At 36.4% G+C, this 27484-nt stretch overlaps 1 protein-coding gene across 3 annotated transcripts in view; it reads left to right on the top strand.

The window, feature by feature from the left end:
• The window catches only part of IFT80 (intraflagellar transport 80), a 134132-nt gene that overhangs the window by 14075 nt on the left and 92573 nt on the right, over window positions 1-27484 (top strand). For all 3 annotated transcript variants that reach the window (XM_040247857.1, XM_040247865.1, XM_040247875.1), the window contains 4 exons: window positions 883-1104; window positions 11935-12045; window positions 13774-13842; window positions 23437-23546. In XM_040247857.1, the coding sequence (XP_040103791.1) occupies window positions 883-1104; window positions 11935-12045; window positions 13774-13842; window positions 23437-23546 (512 nt within the window). The remainder of the gene's footprint in view (window positions 1-882; window positions 1105-11934; window positions 12046-13773; window positions 13843-23436; window positions 23547-27484) is intronic.

Below are 27484 nucleotides of genomic sequence, written 5' to 3'. Positions count from 1 at the left end.
ACAACCCAACTAGGATGATATGATAATATAGAAATCCATATATAAATAGGAGAAAGCATCTCTCATGAAAGACAATCTAAAGTTCCTTCTGTAGGATACACAACTCTGCCAGGGTAAGAGCCTGTTCTAATGGAGGAAGTAAAGGCCAGTTTAGCATCTCAATTTATAGAAATCTACTTGATAAATCAGAGACCAAAAAATAGGTTAAAGTACGAATTTTAGGGTTTGTATCTTATCCATATCACCTTGTGTGGGCAGTAAATTGTAACTGAATTACTTCCTGAATTTAATGTCAGGAAGTTTGATAGGATTTTAGTTTCAGCTATTAAGCTGTAAATTTTTTCCTGGGTAAATTATTGTCATTTAAGCAGGTATTTAACTGTTAGATTTCAGTGTTCTTTTAGCAGTTGATTTTTAAAAACTTATCAAAATGATACATGCTTATTCTAATAACAATACAGATATAGGTAAATTAAAAAAATACATATTTCCCTTTTCTCCCCACTTATCCTGCAACAGATTAGAGTAGATCTTTCATTCCTTTTAATCTGTTAGGTGTCTTTCTGCATCTTTTGGCCTTGTTTATAGAATCTTTTGTAACACATTAAAATTTTTTTCATGTATTAAATCTTTCTTTTTTTCTATTTTGGCACCTGGCTTTCTTATCCTGCTTTCCATTCTTCTTACAACTGTTTTGATAGATGCTTATTTTCCTTTCCTTATATGGAAAAAATATGAAAGTCATACACTAAAAAATAGGTTTTGAAGCTTGAAACATTTGGCCCTATTTTATACTGTTCTTATAATCTGCATCTGCAAGATATTGTGTTTGTTAAAACTGAAGGCTTTTGTGTGTTTTATGTCTCCTTAATATGGTGACACATCAAGAATTAGTAAGCTGTGTGGGCTGGACTACTGCTGAAGAGCTGTATTCATGTAGTGATGATCACCAGATAGTGAAGTGGAACTTGTTAACCGGTGAAACCAGTCAAATAGTAAAGCTGCCTGATGATATTTACCCAATAGACCTTCATTGGTTTCCAAAAAGTTTAGGCATAAAGAAACAAACTCAAGCAGAAATCTTTGTCCTCACAAGTTCTGATGGTAAGTTTTTAATAAACATTATTTGTGCATCTTTGTTTGTAAAAGACACTGCTTCTTAGTATGACTTATGTTTTGAGTTGTTTGTCCATTTCCTATGTGGTCAGTTGGTCTGTGTATAGACTGTAAGACCAACTGTCATAGAAGAAAGTGAGTTAAACTGGCATATACTGAAATCGAGTGTGAACCTTGGGCTTTACTTTTTCTGTGTTCACAGATATTGTGCTTTTAACAGTTTTGGTTTCTAATTTCTTAAAGTTTAACAGTGTAAAATAACCACACTAAAAATAGGTATAACACACATTCATTTAGTAAGGTCTCTATTAAATAAAGTCTTTATTTTCTAGTACATGCTAACTTGGGCTTCCCAGATGGCACTAGTGGTAAAGAACCCACCTGCCAATGTGGGAGATGTAAGAGATGCAGGTTGGATCCCTGGGTTGGGAAGATTCCCTGGAGAAGAACATGGCAACCCACTCCACTGTTCTTACCTGGAGAATCCAATGGACAGAGGAGCTTGGCAGGCTACAGTGTGAAGAGTCAGACAGGACTGAAGCAACTTAGCTCGCATACTAATTTTCACTTACAGAGGTGGAAAGTAGTTTGATCATAGTCTTATTATTGGTGAGTGAAAAGCACCATTTTTCTACTTTTTAAGGAGATGTTTTTGTTTCTTAGAAATAACTTGAACTGTTTTCTGTCTGTGCGTGCGCGTGTGCTAAGTTGCCTCAGTCGTGTCTGACTCTTTGCAATTCTATGGACTGTAACCCGCCAGACTCCTCTGTCCATGGGGATTCTCCAGGTAAGAATACTGGAGTGGGTTGCCATGCCCTTCTCCAGGGGATCTTCCCGACCCAGGGATTGAACCCACGTCTCTGATGTCTCCTGCAATGGCAGGTGGGTTCTTTACTAGTGCCACCTGGGAAGCCCTTTCCATCTGTATTACACTTTATCTTTGGTGTCAGTTAGGAGTACTTTCATCAAAGTAACAGTAACTTATTAGGCTAACAACTTACTTACGCACAGCTAGAGTTTACTGGTTTACCTAGCTCCTGGGGAAGATCTTTAAGCACAGAGGCAGCAGGCCCCTAACCCTTACCATCTCTTGGACAGACTCTCCCCAGGTGAGCATGAATGGCAGCCAGCAGCCCAAGGCTTAATTTACAAGAAGAGGAAAATCAGCAGACACAGTGCCTCTTCCTCAGTCCCTCTTGCAGTCACCTTGCAGAAGGGGTCCTGGACAAGCTTGGGTCATGTGCCCATCACTGAGTGAATCATTTTAGTCAAGGGATTGGGACACTGATTGCCTGAGCATGGCAGGCCTTTGACCACTGTGGAAAGGGAAAGAGAAGAGGGCTTTTGTAACCAGAAGAAGAAAGGGATGTTATGGCAAACAATCACATCAGATCCCAGTTCTTTTACAGGCAGAATGTATGGCAAATTTTAAACTTACTTCCTGAATCTTGATTAGATGAAATATTGTATGAAAGTATTTAATACAGTGCCTAGTGCTTACAAGATTGACTCTGAAAAGAGCTAGACTTGTTTACCTCTGATGAGAATATGAAGGGTTGACTTAAAAAAACTTAATTTTGATATGATTTCACATTTATAGAAAAGATGTAAGAATTGTACAGATAATTCCTGCATATTCTTTATTCATATTCACTTATTGTTAACATTTTGTCCCATGTACTTTATCATTGCTACTCTTTTCTCTCTCTCCTGCCCCCCACACATACTTTTTCCTGAAACATTTGAGAGTAATTTACAGACATTCCACTTTAACTATATATCAGTTCAGTTCAGTTCAGTCGCTCAGTTGTGTCCGACTCTTCACAACCCCATGGACTACAGCACACCAGGCTTCACTGTCTATCACCAACTCCCGGAATCTATTCAAACTCATCTCCATTGAGTTGGTGATGCCATCCAACCATCTCATCCTCTGTCGTCCCCTTCTCCTCCTGCCTTCAATCTTTCCCAACATCAGGGTCTTTTCCAATGAGTCAGCTCTTCGCATGAGGTGGCCAAAGTATTGGAGTTTCAGCTTTAGCATCAGTCCTTCCAGAGAACACCCAGAACTGATCTCCTTTAGGATGGACTGGTTGGATCTCCTTGCAGTCCAAGGGACTCCCAAGAGTCTTCTCTAACACCACAGTTCAAAAGCATCAATTCTTCGGTGCTCAGCTTCTTTGTAGTCCAACTCTCAAATCCATAATTGACTACTGGAAAAACCATAGCCTTGACTAGATGGACCTTTGTTGGTAAAGTAATGTCTCTGCTTTTTAATATGCTGTCTAGATTGGTCAATAACTTTCCTTCCAAGGAGCAAGTGTCTTTTAATTTCATGGTTGCAATTGCCATCTGCAGTGATTTTAGAGCCCCCCAAAATAAAGTCAGCCACTGTTTCCACTGTTTCCCCATCTATTTGCCATGAAGTGATGGGACTGGATGCCATGATCTTAGTTTTCTGAATGTTGAGCTTTAAGCCAACTTTTTCACTCTCCTCTTTCACTTTAAGGGTGGTGTCATCTACATATCTGAGGTTATTGCTGTTTCTCCCAGCAGTCTTGATTCCAGCTTGTGCTTCATCCAGCCCAGCATTTCTCAGGATGTATAAATTAATTAAGCAGGGTGACAATATACAGCCTTGACGTACCCCTTTCCTTTTTTGGAACCAGTCTGTTGTTCCATGTCCAGTTCTGGCTGTTGTTTTCTGACCTGCATATAAGTTTCTCAATAGGCAGGTCAGGTGGTCTGATATTCCCATCTCTCTCAGAATTTTCCACAGTTTATTGTGATCCACACAGTTAAAGGCTTTGGCATAGTCAATAAAGCAGAAATAGCTGTTTTTCGGGAACTCTCTTGCTTTTTCAATGATCCAGCAGTTGTTGGCAATTTAATTTCTGGTTCCTCTGCCTTTTCTAAAACCAGCTTGAGCATCTGGAAGTTCATGGTTCATGTATTGCTAAAGCCTGGCTTGGAGAATTTTGAGCATTACTTTACTAGCATGTGAGATGAGTGAGATTGTACAGTAGTTTGAGCATTCTTTGGCATTGCCTTTCTTTGGGATTGGAATGAAAATGGACCTTTTCCAGTTCTGTGACCACTGCTGAGTTTTCCAAATTTGCTGGCATATTGAGTGCAGCACTTTCACAGCATCATCTTTGAGGATTTGAAATAGCTCAACTGGAATTCCATCACCTCTACTAACTTTGTTCGTAGTGATGCTTCCTAAGGCCCACTTGACTTGACCTCCAGGATGTCTAGCTCTAAGTGAGTGATCACACCATAGTGATTATTTGGACCGTGAAGCTCTTGTTGTACAGTTCTTCTGTGTATTTGAGCCACCTCTTCTTAATAGCTTCTGCTTCTGTTAGGTGCATACCATTTCTTTCTTTTATTGAGCCTATCTTTGCATGAAGCATTCCCTTGGTATCTGACTGTAGGTGAGTGATCACACCATCATGATTACCTTTGTCATTAACCATATATGGTACTGCTGCTGCTGTTGCGGCTAAGCCGATTCAGTCGTGTCCGACTTGGTGCGACCCCATAGACAGCAGCCCACCAGGCTCCCCATCCCTGGGATTCTCCAGGCAAGAGTACTGGAGTGGGTTGCCATTGCCTTCTCCATTAACCATATATACTTCAATGCATTTCCTAAGAATAGGATTTTTCTGTTACTTAACCACAATACATTGATCAAAATCAGGATATTTGACACTGATATAATATTGTAATCTAATCTACAGTTTGTATTCAAATTTTATCAAGTGTCCTAATTATTTCTTTTATAGAAATTTTTTTTCTTGTAAAGAATAATATTGTTTTTATCATATTTCACTAATCCTTTAATCTGGAGAAAATTCTCCATCTTTCTTTTATGATCTCGACTGTTTTGAAGAATATGGGCCTGTTATTCTTATAGAATGTCCAATCAATTAACTTTTGTCTGATGTTTCTTTATGATTAAATTCAGCTATACATTTTTAACAGTAATACTTAAGGCATCAGAGTGGAAAATTCATAATTCTGGTTCGACCCTTTAACTGGTGACATTAACCTTGATTACTTTGAAAGGTTGTGTTCACTAAATTAATCTACAGTGAAAGTGAAGTCGCTCAGTCGTGTCCAACTCTTTGCGACCCCATGGACTGTAGCCTATCAGGCTTCTCCATCCATGGGATTTTCCAGGCAAGAGTACTGGAGTGGGTTGCCATTTCCTTCTTCACTATAAAGTTAATGTTTTCCCCTTTTAGTAAATAATTTCTAAACGGATACTTTCAGGCTATATAAAAATATTCTCTCCCTCCTCAAGTTTTCTCCCACTATCTGAGCATCTAAGACTCTCAGCTGAGTTATTTATTACTAAGATGGTTGCCAAATGATATTTTTTTAAATTCCATAATATCTTTTATATTGATTAGCTGGTATTCTACTTCAAGGAAGAGCCTTCTGTCTCCCGCCCATTTGTTTATTTGTTTACTTACATCAGATTAGACTCATAGATTCTTATTTCATTTTATGTTATTTGTTCTTTTTTATAATTAGCAAATAATTGCTTTACAGTGTTGTGTTGATTTCTGCCATATGACAACATAAATCAATAACTATATATGTGTATATATATATATCTCCTAACTCTTGAATTTCCCTCCCACCCCACCCCCCATCCCATCCCTTGTTTTATTTCTTGAGCATCCTATTACTATCATTTACAAATTTTAATGTTAAACTTGCCCCAGATTTAGCCAGTGGGAGCTCCATGAAGCCAGGTCAAATGAATTTTTGTTTTGCCATGGGGGGTGTGTTTCCTCATCTTTTGAGCACTTTGCTGGCACAAGATGTTCCAGGCTCATTTCGTACTTCCCAGTCCCAACTTCCAAATCAGCTATTTCTCCGAGGAGACGTGTTCTTTTTTTATGTGCTTAATGATATCTAAAAACTAAGATGAGAGTGCTGCTGCTGCTGCTAAGTTGCTTCAGTCATGTCCAACTCTGTGCGACCCCACAGATGGCAGCCCACCAGCCTCCACCATCCTGGGATTCTCCAGGCAAGAACACTGGAGTGGGTTGCCATTTCCTTCTCCAATGCATGAAAGTGAAAAGTGAAAGTGAAGTCGCTCAGTAAGTGTCCGACTCTTGGTGACCCCATGGACTACAGCCTACCAGGCTCCTCTGTCCATGGGATTTTCCAGGCAAGAGTACTGGAGTGGGTTGCCATTGCCTTCTCCGGATGAGAGTGCTAGGTATGTGCATTTCAGTGGGATATGTTTGCTTCAAGGCCCTCTCATAGGATGGAGCTAAGAAATATATGTTACAAACATATCTACAGCCTCCCTCCCTCGCTTCCTTTACTTCCTTTCCCTTCCTCCTACATTTCCTCCCTCCCTTCCTTCCATGGTTCCTTCCCGTGATAAAAGCCATAAATTAATTTTGATACTGCCAATTCTAGTTTAGCACTGCAGGGTTAATTCTAGGCATTTTTCTCGATACTTGGAAACAGTGTGGCAGCTTGGCTCCCATTAATATCAGTATGTTTACTCACTTGTTTAATTCTACAATACATAGTAGGTTGTTTTAGAATTGCTAATCCATATAATTTCAAAAAAATAAAAGTTTAATATTTGTTTTTGTGCTTGTGTGCTTAGGTGTGTCCGACTTGTGACACCCTGGACTGTAACTCTCCAGGCTCCTCTGTCCATGGAATTTTCCAGGCAAGAATACTGGAATAGTTGCCACTTCCTTCCCCATGAGAAACTGTATTTTATTTTTAGGTTTATTACAAAGTAAAAAAAATAAGGTAACCTAGCACAAGTAGATGTGGGAAAAAGAGAGAACCAAAGCAGAGTAGTTGAGTGTTTTCTCCTAGGTGGAATTACGAATATCTTGGCTCTTGTGAAAGAGAAAGTAAAAGATGATAGTTCAAAGGAAAAAAGTGGAAGAGTGAGACTAGAAACAGAATCCAGAAATAAAAATTAAAAATGAAATGAAAAAGAAATATTCAAAAACAGAAGAAAGTGGATGCCACTGGAAGGTGGTTGGTCAAGGGTTTCCTGCCAGATAAACATCTGAGATCATTTTATATATGGATGCTGTGTTCTGTTAATCAAATACTATAAAAAGAAGTATTATTCTGGTTTGAAAATACATGTAATATGAGATCTACACTCTTAATACATTTTTTAATATAAATTTATTTATTTTAATTGGAGGTTAATTACAATATTGTATTGGTTTTGCCATGCATCAACATGAATCCGCCACAGGTATACATGTGTCTTAACACATTTTTAAGTGTATGAAAGTGAAAGAAAGTGCAAGTGAAGTCGCTCAGTCATTTCCAACTGTTTGCGACCCCATGGACTGTAGCCTATCAGGCTCCTCTGTCCATGGGATTTTCCAGGCAAGAATGCTGGAGTGGATTGTCATTTCCTTCTCCAGGGGATCTTCCTGACCCAGGAATCGAACCTGGGTCTCCCACATAGTAGACAAACGCTTTACCGTCTGAGCCACCAGGGAAGCCAATATTTAATAATTATATATATTATATATGTATATATATATAAACATGGAGAAACATATATATATTTATATAATTTTGTGTAACCACAATGTTGTACAGCAGATTGCTAGACCTTTTCACTTTGTATGATGTTAACCCAATACTTAAAATTTTTTTCTTCAAAATTTAATTCATTGCTTGAGTTTCCCTCTTATAGTTGGCACCAACTTTCTTCTGTTGACTTTTCTCCCCCAAGGCTGACAAAAACGGTTACAGATTTTGGAGTTCATCACTGTTCCCTTTGTTATACCCTCTCCATCTTCTGTGTTAGTGCTAACATTAAAAAAAAAACAACCAACAAACAGATCCTAAACTACATAAAGCAGACTCTTGCCAAGTATTTTGTCTCTCCAGTAATTCTCTCTTTACCATTATTACCTCTTTTTTGAATATTTCATGCAGCTGTATCCTACTTTTTAGAGGTGATATATCTTTCACAATGTGTTAAAAGATTTATATTTAAAGAAGAATTATTTGAAATGCATTAGGGGAACTGCTTTGTAAAGGAATTCTGGTATAAAATCTCTTGTAAATCCAATAAACACTCCTTAATTTAGTGAAAGTTGAATTTTTTATACATTGTTAAATATCTTAAAGTAAGCCTTTTATTCTCTTATTTGTTAATAAGTACATTTAAAATCCCACTTTAAAAAGAATTTTTGTGTTCATTTCTTTTTATCAGAAGTTAGTGGTTACTGATCTCTTTGGCTTTTTACAACCATCTGCCAAAACATTTCTGCTATAAAGCAGTCTGCAAAAGTGGTCATGTGACCTTTTTTCTAATATCCTATTCCAAGCCTTCTCATGTTTCCATGGACATTTCTTAAGGCATTTCTAACTTTGAGAAATGTGTTTCATATAATTTTAATCTACTTCCTCTGTTCTTTTAAATAGCATTTTCCTCTTTTCAGTGTATCTTTAATAATAGATAAATTTTTTACATTTGGCTGTAAATATCCATGTTTTTTACCCAAATCATCTACTGTTTAATCAATGAATTGCTATCAATTAAATAAATAAATAAATTGTTTATATTCTCTTCCCAATCCTACCCTTAGCAAATAATTAGAGGTAATTTATTTGGTCTCTAGTTTTTTGGTCTAGCACTTTTAAAATTTATAGAAAAGCTGAAGGGAAGAAGAACCAAAATCATTAAAGGAATAATTATGTTAAAAATTTTTTTTAATATATGTAGTTTTATACTTAGGCTTTACTTGGGTTGTGCTATTCAAGCAATGTGTAACAGTCAGACAAATTACAAAGGTCAAAGATTGATTGAGTGCCAAATCTGTGCAAAGAGCTGGCCTTAGTTGTCTCAATGTGTGTCTTTTGTGAGGTTGTGGAAAGTAAGAATTCAGCATTTGTCAGAAAGTCAGATTACATATTTTAGGATAAGAAATATCAGTGATCAAAGTACATAAAATTTCTAAATATGTTGAAAAGAAATTTATGGACCTTTCATTTATGGTTCATGAGTTGCTTGGTTAATCTATTTGATGATAGATTCATTCATGACATGTAGCGATTTAGTGTGTTGATATTTTATGTTAGGCAGCATGCTAACATTTAGTGAAATAGATTGGATAAAGTAAATATTGGCCACTCACTATATGTCATCTTTCTAGTTTCCTCTTTTGAAATCCACCCCTACTCATATTTTTAATGCATTAAAAAAGTATATCCAAATTAATTTTTTAGTCTCATAAGGAGAGTACTAGTACAGTTGAATTCAAAGTAATCTTGTTACATTGAAAAATGACCCAGAGGCAAATAGAAAATTAAAAGGAAGATATGAGGAAAAGTAGATGGCACTAGTGGGTGGTTAGATGAAGGAAAGGGGTAGTTTATTGATGAGGGCCTAGAAAATAAATGATCAGATTGAATGAGAAAAAAAAGAATGTCAAAGTCTTAAGTTACTAAGTATGGTTACTGAGTTGGTTAAACTTAATGAATGCTGTTTATGTAAAAGCACTACTGCAAATAAAACTATGACTAAGACATGGCCCCTTGAAAAGAATTACAGCCCAGTGAAAAATGCTGCAGCAGAGCTACAAATAGTATGCAGTGTGTGTAAAATGCAGGAATGATTTTGTTGATGGAAATGGTTTGGTGGTCAGTGAAATAACCACAAGATGCTAAGTATAAAATATTTGAAAACCATCTGTGTTAGAATTCTCCAGAGAAACATTTTAAAGCCCACCTAATGCATCTGACTTAAATATATTTTTAATGAATTGTTAGTAAGAATCTTGAGAAGTCTTAAGTTAAAAATGAATTCAAACAAATCCTTTGAGGCAAAATCTGATTAGGCAAGCTACATTATTACTTTACAGCAAAAAAAGATATACATTTTTTTGGGGGGGAATTTCTAATTCCACTTACAGTTGGCTCTCAGTATCCAAGGGGGTTGGTTCCAGGACAAGATGGCCAAGTCCCTTGTATAAAATGGCATAGTATTTGCACATAACCTACACACATCCTCCCATATACTTTAAGTCATCTCTGAAAGTGAAAGTGAAGTTGCTTAGTTTCGTGGGACTCTTTGCTACCCCATGGACTGTAGCCCACCAAGATCTGCTGTCCATGGGATTGTTCAGGCAAAAATAGTGGAATGGGTTGTCATTTCCTTCTCCAGGGGATCTTCCCAACCCAGGGATTGAACCTGGGTCTCCTGCATTGGAGGCAGACTTTTTACCCTCTGAGCCACTAGGGAAGCAAGTCATCTCTAGACATCTCTAGACTGCTTATAATACCTAGTACAATACAAATGCTGTGTAAATAGTTGAAAATACAATGTAAATGCTATGTAAATAGTTGATGGTGCAGAACAAATTCAAGTTCTGTTTTTGGAGCTTTCTGGGCTTTTTTTGTTTGTTTTTTGGTAGGTTGAGTCCAAGGATTTCAGAACCTTTGAATATGGAGGACCAACTGTACTTGATTATTTTACCAAAAAATATTTATTACTAGACTTCATGATCATTCAAAACAACACTGCAGTTGTTTTGGCTTCCTGTAGTACTTTTGGAGAAGGCAATGGCACCCCACTCCAGTACTCTTGCCTGGAAAATCCCATGGACAGAGGAGCCGATAGGCTGCAGTCCACGGGGTCGTCAACAGTCGGACACGACTGAGCAACTTCACTTTCACTTTTCACTTTCATACATTGGAGAAGGAAATGCTAGCCCACTCCAGTGTTCTTGCTTAGAGAATCCCAGGGACTGGGGAGCCTGGAGGGCTGCCGTCTATGGAGTCGCACAGAGTCGGACATGACTGAAGTGACTTAGCAGCAGTAGTACTTATTCTTTGTATAGTGGATTTGTTCCCTTGAAATCTCTTAAATACTTTGCTTAGGTTTTGTAATGTAAGTCAGATGCATTAGGTGGCTTTAAGATGTTTTCTGCTGTTTGCCTATAAATGTGTGAACTTTCGATGACAGCAACCAAATAACCTACTTCTTTCTGTCTACCTGGTGCCTGGTACAGTATAAAATAAGGCAAGGATTTAAAAAATTTGGGCTTGTCCATTAAATTAAAGAAGGAGGCCTTTAGACTTGAGGTGACTCTAATGGTGTATACTTCAGCAAGTCAAAATCTAAGCCTGTAAATGAATGCTTCAAGATTACAAAATTGAAACCAAAGGACAACCAATCACAGACAGCCAACTAGGCTTTAAGCTATAGTCAGTCAGTAATATCCTTAGTTTTGTCATTTCTCTGTACCTGAGCTCCTGTCATTGGAGCATTCCTAACCACTTAAGGTCTGGCACTGCTGAATTGGAATTGATTTCTGTGCAAATAAACTCAGTATTTTTCAATATGCCTCAGTTTTTAAATTTTTTTTAACAGTGTTCAACTATTTAGATCTTCTCTTCTCCATAATTCCTTCTACAACCTGTTTTTAAAAAAACAGGTCATATAACTTTTTCTAGCTTTTCTATAACCGTTTTTTAAAAAAAGCAAAACTTCAAAATTCTGCTTAAACAGAAGACTTTGTTGATATTCCTCTTGGGTTCCTTTGACCATATTCCAGTAGAATTTTATTGTCCCTCTGAACTATCATAGTATCATATATATATTCTGTCACACCACTTGTTTCAAGGTTTTATAATTTTGCTTTTGTGCCTGTTTTTCAGAATAATTATTTTATTTGCCCTGTATCTCTGATGCCTAGCACCATGCTGACTAGTCTAATAGTTGGTACTCAACAGATGCTTGTTGATTGGATAAATTAATAAAATAGATTTCTCAAGTATAATTTCTTTTAGGCAAATTTCATCTGATTTCTAAGTTAGGAAGAGTGGAAAAAAGTGTGGACGCTCACAGTGGAGCAGTGCTGGCAGGACGATGGAATTATGAAGGAACAGCATTAGTTACAGGTAAGTTATCTGCAGAAATAACATTTAAAATGAATTTTTTAAAGAAAAATTTCCGGAAGAACAGAATGTTTTAATTTAGCAGTAGTGTCTTTTCTTGTCTAATAGCAAGTAATTGGCACAGTATTGATCTAGACTGCTATCTAATGTTATAATTCAGAGTGTCATATTAGTTTTCTTACATGGCTAATGGAGAACATTCTGTCAAGAAGGTTTTGAAATAATCGGATATTGAGTAGATATAAGTTTTAATTCTTCAAAATATTCTCATTTAAATATGTGTGTGTGTGTGCGTGTGCCCATGCGTGCACATTAGTTGCTCTGTCGTATCTGACTCTTTGCGACCCCATGGACTGTAACTTGCCAGGCTTCTCTGTCCATGGAATTCTCCAGGCAAGAATACTGGAGTGGGTTGCCATTCCTTTCTCTAGGTGATCTTCCTGACCCAGGGATCAAACCTGGGTCTCCTGCATTACAGGCAGATTCTTTACCATCTGAGCCATTAAAATTCAAAATTTTCTCATTTAACTTTACTCCTTTCTATCTCTCTTCCATCTCCTTCCCTATTGAGGGTTTCTCATCTTCATCTGTTATATTAGATATCTATTGTTGTATGACAGATTATCCCAAAAGTTAGTGACTTAAGATAACATGTATTAGCTAACAGTTTCTGTGAGACAGGGAACATTTAGCTGGGTGGTTCTGTCTCAGAATCAAGAAGTTGGATGGGGCTGCAGTCATATGAAGCCCTACTGGGGCTGGATAGTTACAAGATGGCTCACTCACATGGCTGTTGGCAAGAGGTCCTACTTCCTCTGTGACTCTATGACTGAGGCCTAACTTAGTTCCTTAGAGCGTGGACTTCTCCATAGGGCTACTTGAATGCTCTTACAGCAAGCATGACCGCTGGAGATTCTCTCTGGGTGAATGATCCAAGAGAGAAGGATGGAAGCCATCATATATTTTATGACCCACCCTTGGATGTCATACTCCATCATTTCCACCATATTTTATTAGAAGCAAGTCACTAAGTATTAGTGACTGAAGGAGAGAGAAATTAAGCTTAACTTCTTAAAAGAGAGAATAACAGAGAATTTGTAGTTATATTTGAAAACCATGACACCTGTCCCCTGGGCCTTTTGTAGGACTTTTATCAGTGAGTTGTCTCTTGTCTTGCCTGTTTATTCAACTTCTCCTTTTCCAGTTTTTTTTTTCTTTTTCCCAGCATGTAAATGTGTTTAGATGCTATTTATCTTGAAAATTGAGGAAAAAGAAATAAAAATCCTTCCTTTAATAAATAACTCTAGCTACGATTTCCTCTTTCTTTCTTTCCTTTTCAGGCAAACTGTTCAAAAGAGTAGTCTGTTACTTCACTCCATTCAGTCCCCAACTCCCTGGAATTTGGCTTTAACTCTTCTTATCACACTGAAAACACTTTTCTTAGAGTGCTTCTCGGATGGAGATGTCAGTGAAAATGAAAGCATTATTTGAATCTTCTAAGATTAAAGGAAAAACAATTATTGTCATGAAAGTTAGGCTACTTTGATAAAATTGTTTCAGAGTAATTTCAGGTAAATTTTTTAGTTGTGAAGCAGTGACATATAATTAGAGAAACTTGTGTCTGAATTTTAAATGTGCGTTAGTGTAGATAGAGTTGATTTTTATATGTAAATGTAATGTTTACATATATTTCCTATAGGTAAAATATCAATTATTATTTTCTTTTTATAGTTGGAGAAGATGGACAAATAAAAATATGGTCAAAGACTGGAATGCTAAGATCGACATTAGCTCATCAAGGTATGTATTATAAATGTCTTAATATTTTCCTATAAAAACAGTCTAATGTAGTTCCTCAGATTGATTTTGGTCAGGTTCAAAACCTGAAATCTCTTACTTCTATTTAAACTTTTTCCTCTTACTTTCATGTTTCCTGATGGGGCATGGTGACTTTTATTTGAGCCCAGAAATGTAAGAAATACTCAAGGACTTTTTCTTTGTTAGTGAATCTATAAAAATAGAGTTATAGGCTAGTGATTCTTTTTAATATAACTCTGAAGCATTATGTGCATATTCTATCTGAAATAGCATAGGGTGTCAATAATAATAGAATACATTCAATATCCATACTTAATAATTCTAATAACTTCTTAATATTAGCACCCTTTCTGAATTATGTTGCACATTGGATTTCAGTACTAATGAAGGGGAACAGACATTTTCATGATCCAAAACTTGGTAAAATAAAACTGCTTAGAACAGCATCTTGGTTTTCCATACTGATTGGGAAGAAGTGCCTATAAAATCAATCCAGAAGTCAGATTAATGTTGTCTTGAGCACATATCTGCTTCAGAGATAGATTGCCAAAAAGCTTGCAGACTGTTCTTGAGAATTATATGATAAAGTCATATTGTGAAGCATCTCCAACAACTGACTTCCAAAAATTTGCAGATTTCATTTTTTAAATTATGTTCACTCTTAGGATAGTATTAAAATAGTTATATTTCTGTAGCTACACATTAACCAAATGTTAGCAAAAGTAACCATAAGTGATATGTAGTGATTATCTCCTGAGGTTAAGTCTTTGGTACAGATGATCTCCAAATAGAATATTTATCCATGAGTAGAAAATTCAGAGTTCATAGAAACATTCATGAGCAAATTTCAGTTAGGAAAAAAATGTCAATTTATTGTTTCTTTAGTAATAAAGTATATCTTTAGAAAATAAATTTTATTTTAAGCTAATAAGAATAGGCATTTACTTTTGGTTTTATAATTTTTGTTACTGCTAATTATTTGGCATTCTTACCTTGTGATGTCTGACTTACAAGCAACTACAAAATTCTTTTAGAGATTATTATCACCCCCTTGGAGCTGAGGCTGCAGTTCTTTTCAGCTGTAGCTGCTACTGATACATACCCTTTTTTCCTTTCTTTTCTATTCTACTAAATATGTTGTCTAGAGAAGACACAGATCTTCAGGGAAATTTTGAAAGCTTATCTTATTACCCACTACAATAATCTGAATTTTTGCCTGAGATTCCTCACCAGTTGTCACCATAAGGCTCTTTTTCTTTCTTTAAATTCTTCCTAGTCATCTCCTTCCCTTTGATTACCCCTGGGATCTACCATTTTGGACTTTCCAAAGTCTAAAGTTGAAACTTAGACTAGGTTGCTTAACATAAACATTGTTAATGATAGAGGGCAGAAGACATAGCACTTTTGGTTCAGTGCTGTGATTTGTCTGTATAATGGGTCTGGAAAACAGATTGCTGCTTATTTCCCTCTTATACAGAAAATGCATTTAGAATTCCCAAACTTGCAGAGGAAGTTTGGAAACCCAATATATTCATGAATTAAGGACTTTTCATTCATCAAAGGCCACAGATGGCCTGTGTCCTGAATCTAGCCCACTAGCATGGTCCAGGCCCAGCATTAAAGATGAAGATATTTTACATTCTTATTTGGATCTCTTTGGTATCCTGAAAAATTGGAAGAACTGGCAACATTAAGTCTGCTTTCCAGAATAAATACAATCAGCTGGAGTTCAGTAGTGGCTGTGCCATTTTTAGTTGGATTTTAAACTTCTCTTAGTTTTCTTACACTCCACATATGATACTTTACTCATTTATATTACATGGTAGAACACAACATAAACCTCTGAAGGGATTTGAGTTTGCAACTCCTATTTTCAATAATGTGTGTTTGTGCTCAGTTGTGTCTGACTCTGCGATCCCATGGACTACAGCCTTCACCCAGGCTCCTCTGTCCCTGGTCTTTTCCAGGCAATAATACTGGAGTGGGTTGCCATTTCCTACTCCCAGTTTTCAAGAATAGTGATCATAAAAGTTTGATTGTTCGTATATGCCTTGCAGAGAGTGCTTACATCTTTTTAAAGTACAAATTTTTAATAGATACTAATTCACATAGTTCAGAATTTGAAGTGTAAAAAAGGGTATAAAGTTATCTCTTAAATACTACCCTTGTCTTTCATATTACCCCTGTTTTCCGGGCACCCAGAAAACATTCCCAGAGGCATACTGCACCTACTACAATATGCTCCTTACTTGTTTTCCCTGGAATTGTGAACTGCATTGGATATAGTTTCATATCAGTAAATTAAAGTCTTCTTCAAGTTTTTTTTTTCAAAGTAAACATACAATTTTACATTCCCACTAGAAATATATGAAGGTTCCAATTTCTCCAAATCCTCAACACTTGTTTCTATATTTTTATTATAATCATCTTAGTGACTGTGAAGTAGTATCATTGTAGTTTTGGTTTGCATTTCTGTTGTGACTAATGATGTTGAGCCTCTTTTCATGTACTTTATGGCTGTTTGTAGATCTTGTTTGGAGAAATACCTATTAAAATTCTTTGCACATTTTTAAATTGGGTTGTGTTTTTATTATCATATTGTAAGTGTTCTTTATGTATTCTGGTTAATAGACCATTGGGATATATGATTTGCAACTTGGATATATGATTTCCCCATTCTGTGGGTTTCCTTTTCATTTTCTTGATGATATCTTTTGAAGCACAGAAGTTTCTTTTTTTAATATTTATTTTATTTTTGGCTGTGCTGGGTCTTTGTTGCAACACATGGGCTCTTCGTTGCTTCTTGCAGGCTTTCTCTAGTTGTATAGCATGTGGGCTTCGCATTTTGGTGGCTTCTCTTTTTGTGGACCACAGGCTCTAGGGCATGTGGACTCAGTATTGTGGCCACAGGCTTAGTTGCTCCATCCTGGTCTAGCTGAGACCAGGGATCGAACCCTATCGTCTGCATTGGCAGGAGGATTTTGAACTACTGGACAACCAGGGAAGTCTCTTAAGCACAAAAGTTTTGATGAAATTCAGTTATCTATTTTTTTTCTTTGATTGTTTATGTTTTGGTGTTATATCTAAGAAACTATTGCCAAATCCAAAATCATGGAGACTTACATCTGTATTTTCTTGTAAGAGTTTTATAGTTTTAGTGTGTACATTTAGGTCAATGATCTATTTTGAGTTGGTTTTTGTGTATGGTATTTATTTTGGAGAGGGATGGATGGTGCTTTTTTTGTTCATTCCTTCCAGATAAATGGATAAATAGGATTTTCTTAAAAGCTAAATTACATATTATGTCATATAGGATAGGTAATTTTATTATGTATTCATTGACTCACATAATGGTATTTTACACCAGCATTCCAAACGGCTCCAATTTCCTTAACATCAAATGCTGTTAAATTGCTGATCATTTTTATCCTATTTGAATCTTGTTATTCTTCTTACTCAAGGTTTATGTTAATTATGAGATTAATGAGCAAAACTAAATTAGGTAGATTTTATTTTAGTTAACCCATTAGTATTTCAGCTTAATAACTAGTATCTTTTTCTAGGTTAAAAATTATAAATTCACTATAGAACCATGATTTTAATTTATGAATTTTTGGTCATTGTTCCCACCCATACTTTCCTAATAAGCATAGACTTTTCCCATTTTATTTCTGGGAAAAATCATTGGAGAAGTTAAGTTGTAATGACATTAACCCTGAAGGAAAAGTCCCTAGTTATTTATAAGGTTTGTTTGATTTGTTATAGGCTACAAGTTTTGAGGATAGTTATAAATGTAATCTACTGAGAGCTAATTGCTAAAGTCTCAAATAAAATGACCAAGGCAGGTGGAGGTGGGGGACACTGAGCTCCTTTCAGGAGAAAAACTAAATTTTGGCACAAAAATGGAGTAACATAAGCCTGAATTACTCTAAGACTTGGAATTATGTAAACAATATTGAAAACACTTTATGATTTTTTACTACACGTCTATGTTAATTGTACTTATTCGTTAATGAATAGAAAAATTCCTGAATTCATTTCTTGATAATTGGAGGCAGACATAAAGATAGAAAAGTCATAGTCATCCCCTTCTCCAATGCAGAAGAAGCATTAATTTTGTTTTTTAGTGGGGTAGGGATGGAATTTGACTATGTTTAAAAATGATTCTTACTGGTGCTTATCAAGAGTTATTTTTCCTTATTAGAGAAGAGTAATATGTAGGCCAAGAATAATTATAATGATGCCCTATCTTGTAATACATTGTATATTTTAATTATAAATTAAAATTGGAAGAGAGAAATACTGTAAACCTTTAAGAACATTTCCCTTACTGTATTCAAATGGATTAAAGAGATGACAAAACATGGAAGCTACCTATAATGAATTTAGTAAAGGAAATATAAATACTGTAACACAAGGCAGGGTGTGCTGGTTGCCTTAAGGCATTGTGGGAAGACAGGAAGGCAGAGATGAATGCTTTGAGGGGAGAGAAGGTGTCAGAATAACCTTCTCTGGTAAATACTGCAGCATCTTTTAACTAGACTTTGAAGGATAAAGAAATTAGGTAGGGAAATGGGCTTGTTGGCAATGCAGCGGAGCTCCGGAGGAAGTTAGATGATCAGAGGCACAGAGGCAGACTAGCATAAAGCCTGGGAGTCAGGTGAGGGGGAGTGGACCCCTTGGGCCAAGTGTAGACTGTGTGAGGGATGTTACTGCCAGAGGGACCAAGACACAGATAACCTCAGACATTAAATGAAGGGGGTTGGAATTTATACTTTTTCTTTTAAAAAAATTATTTTTATTTATTTGACTGTGGTCTTAGTTGGAGAATGTGGGATCTAGTTCCTTGACCAGGAATTGAACTCAAGGGCCTCCTGCATTGGGAGCAGGGAATCCTAGCCACTGGACCACCAGGGAAGTCTGGTTGGAGTTTGTTCTGTAACCATATAAAAATCTTTAAAAGATGAGCAGGAGAGTAAGAGATAAAGCCTGTTTCTTCAGGTAGGTTTTGTTGTTGTTATTTTAGTCGCTAAGTCATGTCTGACTTTTGGCAACCCCGTGGACTGTAGCCTGCAACTCTCCTCTGTCCATGGAATTTCCCAAGCAAGAATCCTGGACTGGGTTGCATTTCATTCTCTAGGGGATCTTCCTGACGCAAAGACTGAACCTGCATCTCCTGCTTGACAGGTGGATTCTTTACGACTGTGCCACCTGGGAAACTCTTTAGGAAGATTACCTTAGCAGTAGGATGTAGGGTCAATTAGAGGAGGTAGAGGTTATGTTGGGGTGACTGGTATGGAGGTTACTGAGGTGTTCTCTGTTAATGTACAGTGAGGCTTGAACAGAGATGGTGATGAGAGTGGTTGAAAAAAGTGCCTAGTTCTCAGTGGCTGAGAGGAATGATCACCCTGTAAGAGGTGAAGAATTCAGAGGAAGAATGAATGAGGGAGTACATGGGGAGGGATAATATACAAATATGTAGAGTTTGACGTTTTGGCATGTCTTTGGGATAGACGGAAATTTGTTAGAACTCAGAAATAAAGGCTGAAATATTAATGTGAGAGTCTGTTACAGAAAGGTGAAAAGTGAAGCTATGGAGGAAGTTGAGATCCCCAAGGGAGAGGTGACTGAGGATAGAAAGTAAAGAAACACATGCCTTCATTTTAGCTTTTTTTCTCTGTACTGACCTGGTGACATACACAGCCAAAAAGTTGTTTGGTGTTTTTTTTCTTGAGGAATAAGTTCCACTTGATATTACTTATTTGTTAGTACATGTCTCTACAAATAGAATGAAAGGGAAATAGTTCTTTGTTTTTGAATTCTTAATGATTTGACCACCAAAGAAATTGAAAAGCTTCCTGGCAAATATTGCAGCATATTTTAACTAGGTTTTAAAGGATAAAGTGCCTACTCCCATGAGCAACACAATAACAAATGGTTGCTTATTTCATTGCAAAGTAGTAGTGGTGGTTACTAATAGATAGTGCTTATAGAGTGCCAAATTCTTCTGTACCTTCTTATGTTCACTCAGTGTAGACCCATACTGTATTCAACACAAAGGTAGCTAATGCTTCATGGTAATAGTGAAGAGTTTGTTTCAAAAGCATTCTTAAAAACATGTAAAAACAACATTTTAGGGGATACCTTTAGTATGAATGTGAAAAACATGGTATATTTGACCATGTACTTCCTTAAAACAATTGAAATACATTTTTGTCTCCTCTTCTGTGGTTTAAAATGCCTTCAACAGGTTGAAAGAATTTAGATAATTTGTTTTACAGAGAGATAAGGGTCTGACATTTAACACAACCCCAGGTGCATGTGGTTTCTTAAAAAATGTCAAAAAGATCACATGATCTTAGTGTACAAAGTCAGAAAAACAAGATCTTTTTGAGTGTCTTAACTGAAATGGAGCATAAATAAAAATTCCCAGTATAAAAAGCAAGAAATTAATTATTACAAAACTATTTATGTTTTTTGTCCATTTTTGTTAAAGATGAAATTAATAACATCTCATTACATGATTTGCTAAATTTTTTGTTGTAAAGTTTTTTAACCTGAGGCTATATTTCCATACTGACTTTGCAAAGTGAAGTGTAGCTTTAGCAAATGTTTTTAAAAAACATTTTAAAAATATTAGAGATTTGTTTCAAATGCTAGTAAGATGGATTTTTTTTTAATAATAGAAATCATTGTTTTCATTATGAAGCTAATTCATCCACATTCAATAATCTTCTCCAGAACCACCTAAATCAAAGTTGTATAGCAATAAAGACATTCATATATACAGGAATTTCACACTTAGCATTTTATTCTAAATGTAAAGAATGAATATAAAGACATTCTCTCAGCTCTTGATGTTACATACATTTTGAATATTGCTGATTAGGAAGCTGTAACTAATAAGGCAGCTGTTGATCTTATTTAGGATTGCTTATTATAAAAAATTCCTTTTGTTTTTGGATTGAGGGAATGTGATTAAAAACCACATATTTTAACAAACAAATTGCTTAAATTTTCCTCTATAAGCTTATTTTGTTTTATTCTTTAAGTTACTATACCTGTTTCTTTAACAGTATTATTGTTTAAAAAATTATAAGAAGGAAATGAATAATCTCCACATCCCAACACAGGAGGTAAGTATTCTGAAGATTTATAAGGTTTATAAACAAGGAAATGGTGACACAGCTGACTTAATGGGGCCACAGATTCAATGTGAAAGAGGACATAAGAGTCCCTAGCTCTGCATCCTATACCCCAAACCGTGTCTTTTACCACAACTGAAGGGTTAGAGTCACATCCTGTATAACTCAATGGGAGTTGTGTTTACTGAATTATTTCCTTGGGGGTAGATGTTTGTCATGGTTTTGTATACACTGAGGAAAGTGTAATTTTACTGAGTATATTCATGAAGCTTTGATAATTGATAATTAAAATATATAAATTTACTTCCTTGCACAATAATTGCAACTGTAATAATGGAATAAAGAAGGAACCTGTAATTTACTCTCATATTTCCTTATAGTGCTTACCAAGAATCACATTTGGAATATCTGAAATTTTGATTTACATTTTCTGGGGAGTTTATTACAGTTGAACTCTGTTCATTTGGAGATTTACTTTGAAGCCCAGATTAGCTCCTGGCCACTCCCAGATAATGTTCCAAGAGAATGTAGTTACTAAGAATAGAAGAAGTACCTTCTGAGGTGAGCCATCTCATTGGCCATCTGTAGGTTCCTCTGAATCAAGACAATCCTAGGTGTCACCAACTGACCAGGAACTTTAGACCCAGTATAATATCTAACCTATACTATGGAGGGAATGCTTATGGAGTTTTTTGGATTAGGTCTAAATCAGATTTTCTAAGTCCTCTAAGTCTGGTTCCCATCACTTCATGGCAAATAGAGGGGGGCAAAGTGGAAACAGTGACATGTTTTATTTTCTTGGGCTCCAAAATCATTGCAGAGGGTGACCACAGCCATGAAATTAAAAGATACTTGCTCCTCGGAAGGAAAGCTATGACAAACCTAGATAGGGTGTTAAAAAGAAGAGACAACACTTTGCTGACAAAGTCAAAGCTATGGTTTTTCCAGTACTCATATACAGATGTGAGAGTTGGACCATAAAAAAGGCTGAGTGCCAAAGAATTGATGCTTTTGAACTGTGGTATTGGAGAAGACTCTTGAGAGTCTCTTGAACAGTAAGGAGATCAAACCAGTCAGTCCTAAAGGAAGTCAACCTTGAATATTTTTTGGAAGGACTGATGCTGATGCTGAAGCTCCAGTACTTTGGCCACCTGATGGGAAGAGCTGACTCATTGGAAAGGACCCTGATGCTGGGAAAGATTGAAGGCAGGAAGAGAAGGGGATGACACAGAATGAGATGGTTGGATGGCATTACCAACTCAATGGGCATGAATCTGAGTAAACTCCCAGAGATAGTGATGGACAGCGTGCTGCAGTCTGTGGAGTTGCAAAGAGTCAGACATGACTTAGCAACTGAACAACAAAAAGTCCTGTAAAGCACTGAGTTGTTGTTTTAGTTGCTAAGTCTTTTGTGACCCCATGGACTATTGGCTCCTCTGTCCATGGGATTTCCTAGGCAAGAATACTGGAGTGGGTTGCCATTTCCTTCTCCAGGGAATCTTCTCGACCCAGGGATCAAACCCAAGTCTCCGGCATCTTATACATTGGCAGGTGGATTCTTTACTGCTGTGCCACCTGGGAAACCCAATTAGAGCCTTTATCTTACTGAAATTTACTCCCTGTTGATTGCTGATTGCTCCCTGTTGATTCAGTCAGTTGGGTTTGCCATTTCAATAAACACATCTTACTGATTGCTCATAAATCCTTAGATTCAGATTTCATTTTACTGTGAATGTAAATTCCTGAAAGATTTATTCACTCATTCACATAAAGTCAGCTACTATAATAGCCTGACTTAGGAATCGTAGACAATTTTTAAAAGCTTGATTTTATAAATATAAATGGGTTAATATTTTATAGATTAATTGTATAACCTTGATTCACTTCCCTAATGAATAGATTCTAATGAATAGGTAACTGGGTCAGACAGTGGACTACAGATAATTTAATGCTCTCAATTGATATGATATTCATTTTTTTAAAAATGGGCTCAAACAAAGCATAGTCTTCCAGAAGATATTAGGTAATCTGTGAAGTAATCGAATTAAAAAATACCTAAATCTTATCTCTAGGATTCCTATCCTAGGAATCGCTAATTCCTGTCCTAGGAAATTGAAAACAGATTTACCCAGTATGGTGGGTAAATCAAACTTGTACCTTTCCCATGGAAGTGGAGTCAACTTTATCCTGGCAATACTTTAGCCTAACTTTCAGGCCAAAGCCACACTTGATAGAGAGCAAAACTTTCCCTAACCTCTTACTTACTTTGCCTTTTATGTTTCAGTATCAGGCTATATACTCCAGTTTGGATAGTCCATTGAATAAGGAGGAAATGAAACGATACCCCAAATTGGTTTTTTGACTTTCCTAATAATCTCCGTTTTATAAAGCATGATAATTAAAGTTTATCTTTTTTTTTTTCTTTTTACAGGAACACCAGTGTATTCGGTAGCATGGGGCCCTGATTCAGAAAAGGTTCTTTATACAGCAGGCAAGCAGCTGATCATTAAACCGCTTCAACCAAATGCTAAAATTTTACAGGTACTTGTCAGGCATTTGTAAATTGTTATCAGGGTCTGCCAGACTGCTCAATAAGAGGTCACTTTCTTAGGAGTCCCTTTCTTCTGGGGGTGGTCTTGTTATAGTTGAGGCTTTTAAGTGTGTAGTTTTATCAGCCTTTATAGTCCCTTGGACTGCAAGGAGATCTAACCAGTCCATTCTGAAGGAGATCAGCCCTGGGATTTCTTTGGAGGGAATGATGCTGAAGCTGAAACTCCATTACTTTGGCCACCTCATGTGAAGAGTTGACTCATTGGAAAAGACTCTGATGCTGGGAGGGATTGGGGGCAGGAGGAGAAGGGGACGACAGAGGATGAGATGGCTGGATGGCATCACGGACTCGATGAATGTGAGTCTGAGTGAACTCCGGGAGTTGGTGATGGCCAGGGAGGCCTGGCGTGCTGCAATTCATGGGGTCGCAAAGAGTCGGACACGACTGAGCGACTGAACTGAACTATAGAACAGGGAATACTTGTTGATGTTTCCAACAAGGTTCACTTCCCTCTTATTCCAACTCTCATTATATCAGTAAATCATAAATATGTTTACATGATTTGGCACAAATTTCAAATTTAGCACAGTCAGCCTCACATATATAGATTTGAGACAGAATGAGACTAAACCATAAAACTTTAAGAACCTGTTTAGACTGTTTTTTATCATCTCTAGTGTCTTCTTCCCCCTCCTCCCCACTGTCTGTTCAGTACCCTTGAACTTTCTCTAAGACCCTAGAATTCTTTTAGTATTTATTTAAAGTGGGTTGGGGGGAGTCAATGTAATGCTTAGAACAAATTGGGTATATATAATTTTACCAATTACAGGGAAGCAGAACAATAGTGGCAGTTAAGACAGGTCAGTTCAGTTCAGTTCAGTTGCTCAGTTGTGTCCAACTCTTTGCAACCCCATGAATCGCAGCACACCAGGCTTCCTTGTCCATCACCAACTCCCAGAGTTCACGCAAACTCATGTCCATCAAGTCAGCGATGCCATCCAGCCATCTCATCCTCTGTCATCCCCTTCTCCTCCTGATGGAAAATCTTTAAGCCTATCTCTGAGATTTTGATGTTTTGATTTCAGTGTGAAGAGGCAGAATCATTTTCTTCATATTTTGATAGTAACACAGTATAGAGTAGGTAATAGAAATATAGGTTTTGGAGTTAGTCACCTGGGTTCAAATGTTCATTACTTATATGTAACTTTAGGTAAATTATAAAATATCTCAGAGCTTAAGCTTTCTCATCTCTTAGATGTGATCCTAATACCTAATTGATAGGATTGTTGTGAGGATTAAATGAGTTAAATTACAAAGTACATAGGACAGTGCATATAATAAAAATATTGAGTATACACAATAAAGTGCAATTGTTATTATTGATGTTATGGTGTTATTATGTCATCTGTAACTTTTATTCAGCTGCTAATAAATTAGAGGCAAGGAGGCCAGTTAATAGGTCAGGGATTTGGTGCTGGAGATTCACTGGCTACAGAAGGGATAAAAGTGTTTTAAGAAGAAGCATCAGGGTTTTTAGTTTGTTTTTTGCCATGCTGTGTGGCTTCCAGGATCTTAGTTCCTGGACCAGGGATTGAACCTAGCAGTGGAAGCTCAGAGTCCTAACTACTGGGCCACCAGGGAATTCCCAAGAAGCATTGTGTTTAACAGTTCAGTAGATAGAGAATTTGGAGAGTAAGGATATAGAAATGACTTTGAGGTTCCATATTGGTCACTTCTGTGTAGAATTATGCTATACATATTCCATACAGTCATCGTGTATTTACGTTTTTACTGCATGTGGAACACTCTGCTAAGAACTGTGAAACAACAGAAGGGGAAGAAGCTAGGGAAGAGGACTGGTTCTTCCTGCCTTTAGTCAAAGTCCTTCCATACCATTTATACCCTGAAAATGTTCTTTGAAATCATATAGCAAAAGCAGGCCCAATGAATCTTTTAATTTATAAATATATGATTTGTTTGTGCTGTGCTGTGCTTAGTTGCGGGCTTTCCTGGTGGCTCAGACGGTAAAGCATCTGTCTGCAATGCAGGAGACCCAGGTTCGATCCCTGGGTTGGGAAGATCCCCTGGAGAAGGAAATGGCAGCCCACTCCAATATTCTTGCCTGGAAAATCCCATGGATGGCAGAGCCTGGTAGGCTATTGTCCATGGGGTTGCAAAGAGTCGGACACGACTGAGCAACTTCACAACTTCACAGTTGTGGCCAATTCTTTGCAATCCCATGGCCTGTAGCCTGCCAGGCACTTCTGTTCATGGGGATTCTCCAGGCGTTAAATGAAATTCATAATTTAATGCAAATCTTCTATTCCTTTTGGAAAACTAAAGCTCCAGCAGTTTTTCCTTGAGTATAAATATATACTCAACTTTAGACTGTTCACAAAAAAGAATGCTTACTTAATTCTTGCTTGTAGAATACAGTTCAAAAGTGTACACTTCATTTCCTTTAAGAGCTTTAGGGACTCTTCTAGAGCCCCAGAACTTGGTTTCATAGTGAAGAAACTTCTGTTTATTTAGTTGATCAGTGAGAATGTGATGAATACTTACTATATCTCAGGCACTATGTTGAGTGTAAGCCTTGTACTATAACATATTCAGGGTGAAACAGAACATAGTTTCTGCCTTCAAGGAGCTCATGGTTCAAAGGAATTTCACAAAATGCCTAATACTTTAAGAAATAATTGAAAACTGTGCATGCATTATTTATAATGTATAAATATATATACTGTATAAGTGATATCCTAAATTATAAGGAAAATTTAAACCATATTTTGTTCCTAACATTTAAATATGAAAATTTTATTTTTTTTTAGCTTTAAAATAAGTAATGTTTGTATATTGAAATTTTTATCTTTGCAGTTTATTTCAGGAGAGTGGCTTAAAGTAACTTGTGAAAATTATTGCTTTCAAAACATTTGTTTTTGACAATGTATATTTTTATGTATTTTGAATAAAGCAAGTTATGAATTATTGGTTATTCTTAGGGCTTGCTGCTGCTGCTTATTTGACCCTAATTTGATGTGGGTTTTTTTCCATATACATGAAGAACAATAGATTGGGAAGGATCTGTAGAATGAAAATCCTTGAAATCAGTCACTCTTCGATGCAAACTTAGTTGACTCAGACATTAAAACATACCTTATAGTCTTCAAGAAAAATTCTTTTTCATTTATATTATTCAAATATAGTGAAAGATTAATGGCTTTTAATTACATGTGTGGTAATAGCTAAATGAGCACATAAATTATATTTAAGAGTGAGAAGACATCCATATTTACTTTCTAGATTTGCCAATTTTGGTGTGACTTATATAGATATATACACAAGTATGTAGGTATTCTGTATATGTATAGAATATATATATCTGTAGAAAGCCTCTTTTTGTTATATAGTGAATACAGCAGAAGGTTCTCAGAGTAGGTAGTGTCTGTTCTAAGGACATGAAGGTAAAGAGAATGAATCTTAGGGGAGTAAACAGGAGAGAAAAAAGGGAGTAATAAAGAGGATGTCCATGTAGTAGATTTTTTTTAAAAAAGAAAAGAATTAGCAAACAAAAATGAAAGCAGTATCAATAACAGGATTAGCTGTGCAGAGGGAGAAAAACTTGATTTAACTAAGTTTTGGAGTACATAACATATATTCATATTCATTCCGTTATCATCACACAAACTTCAAGCTTGTAATAGTTCAACAGCAAGTGATTTTCCATCTGGGCTCCAGGCTATTGAGGAGACCTGAAGGATGTAAGTTCCATAATGGATATCATAGTGCAAGGTGCTTTTCATTAGTTTAAATCAGAAATGAAACAAACAAATAGCTTGTGCATAATGGCTATGAAAGGAAGATATGAGTTTTCTCAAAGAAGACTAGAGAACACTAGAAAGAGGCTGAAAAAAAAAGTCTTAGAAAGTTT

This window comes from Oryx dammah, unplaced genomic scaffold, assembly GCF_014754425.2.
Source record: "Oryx dammah isolate SB20612 unplaced genomic scaffold, SCBI_Odam_1.1 HiC_scaffold_2, whole genome shotgun sequence".
NCBI classification, from domain to species: Eukaryota; Metazoa; Chordata; class Mammalia; order Artiodactyla; family Bovidae; genus Oryx; species Oryx dammah.
Note: the sequence above shows the minus strand (reverse complement) of the source record. Positions and strands in the feature narration are given on the sequence as shown.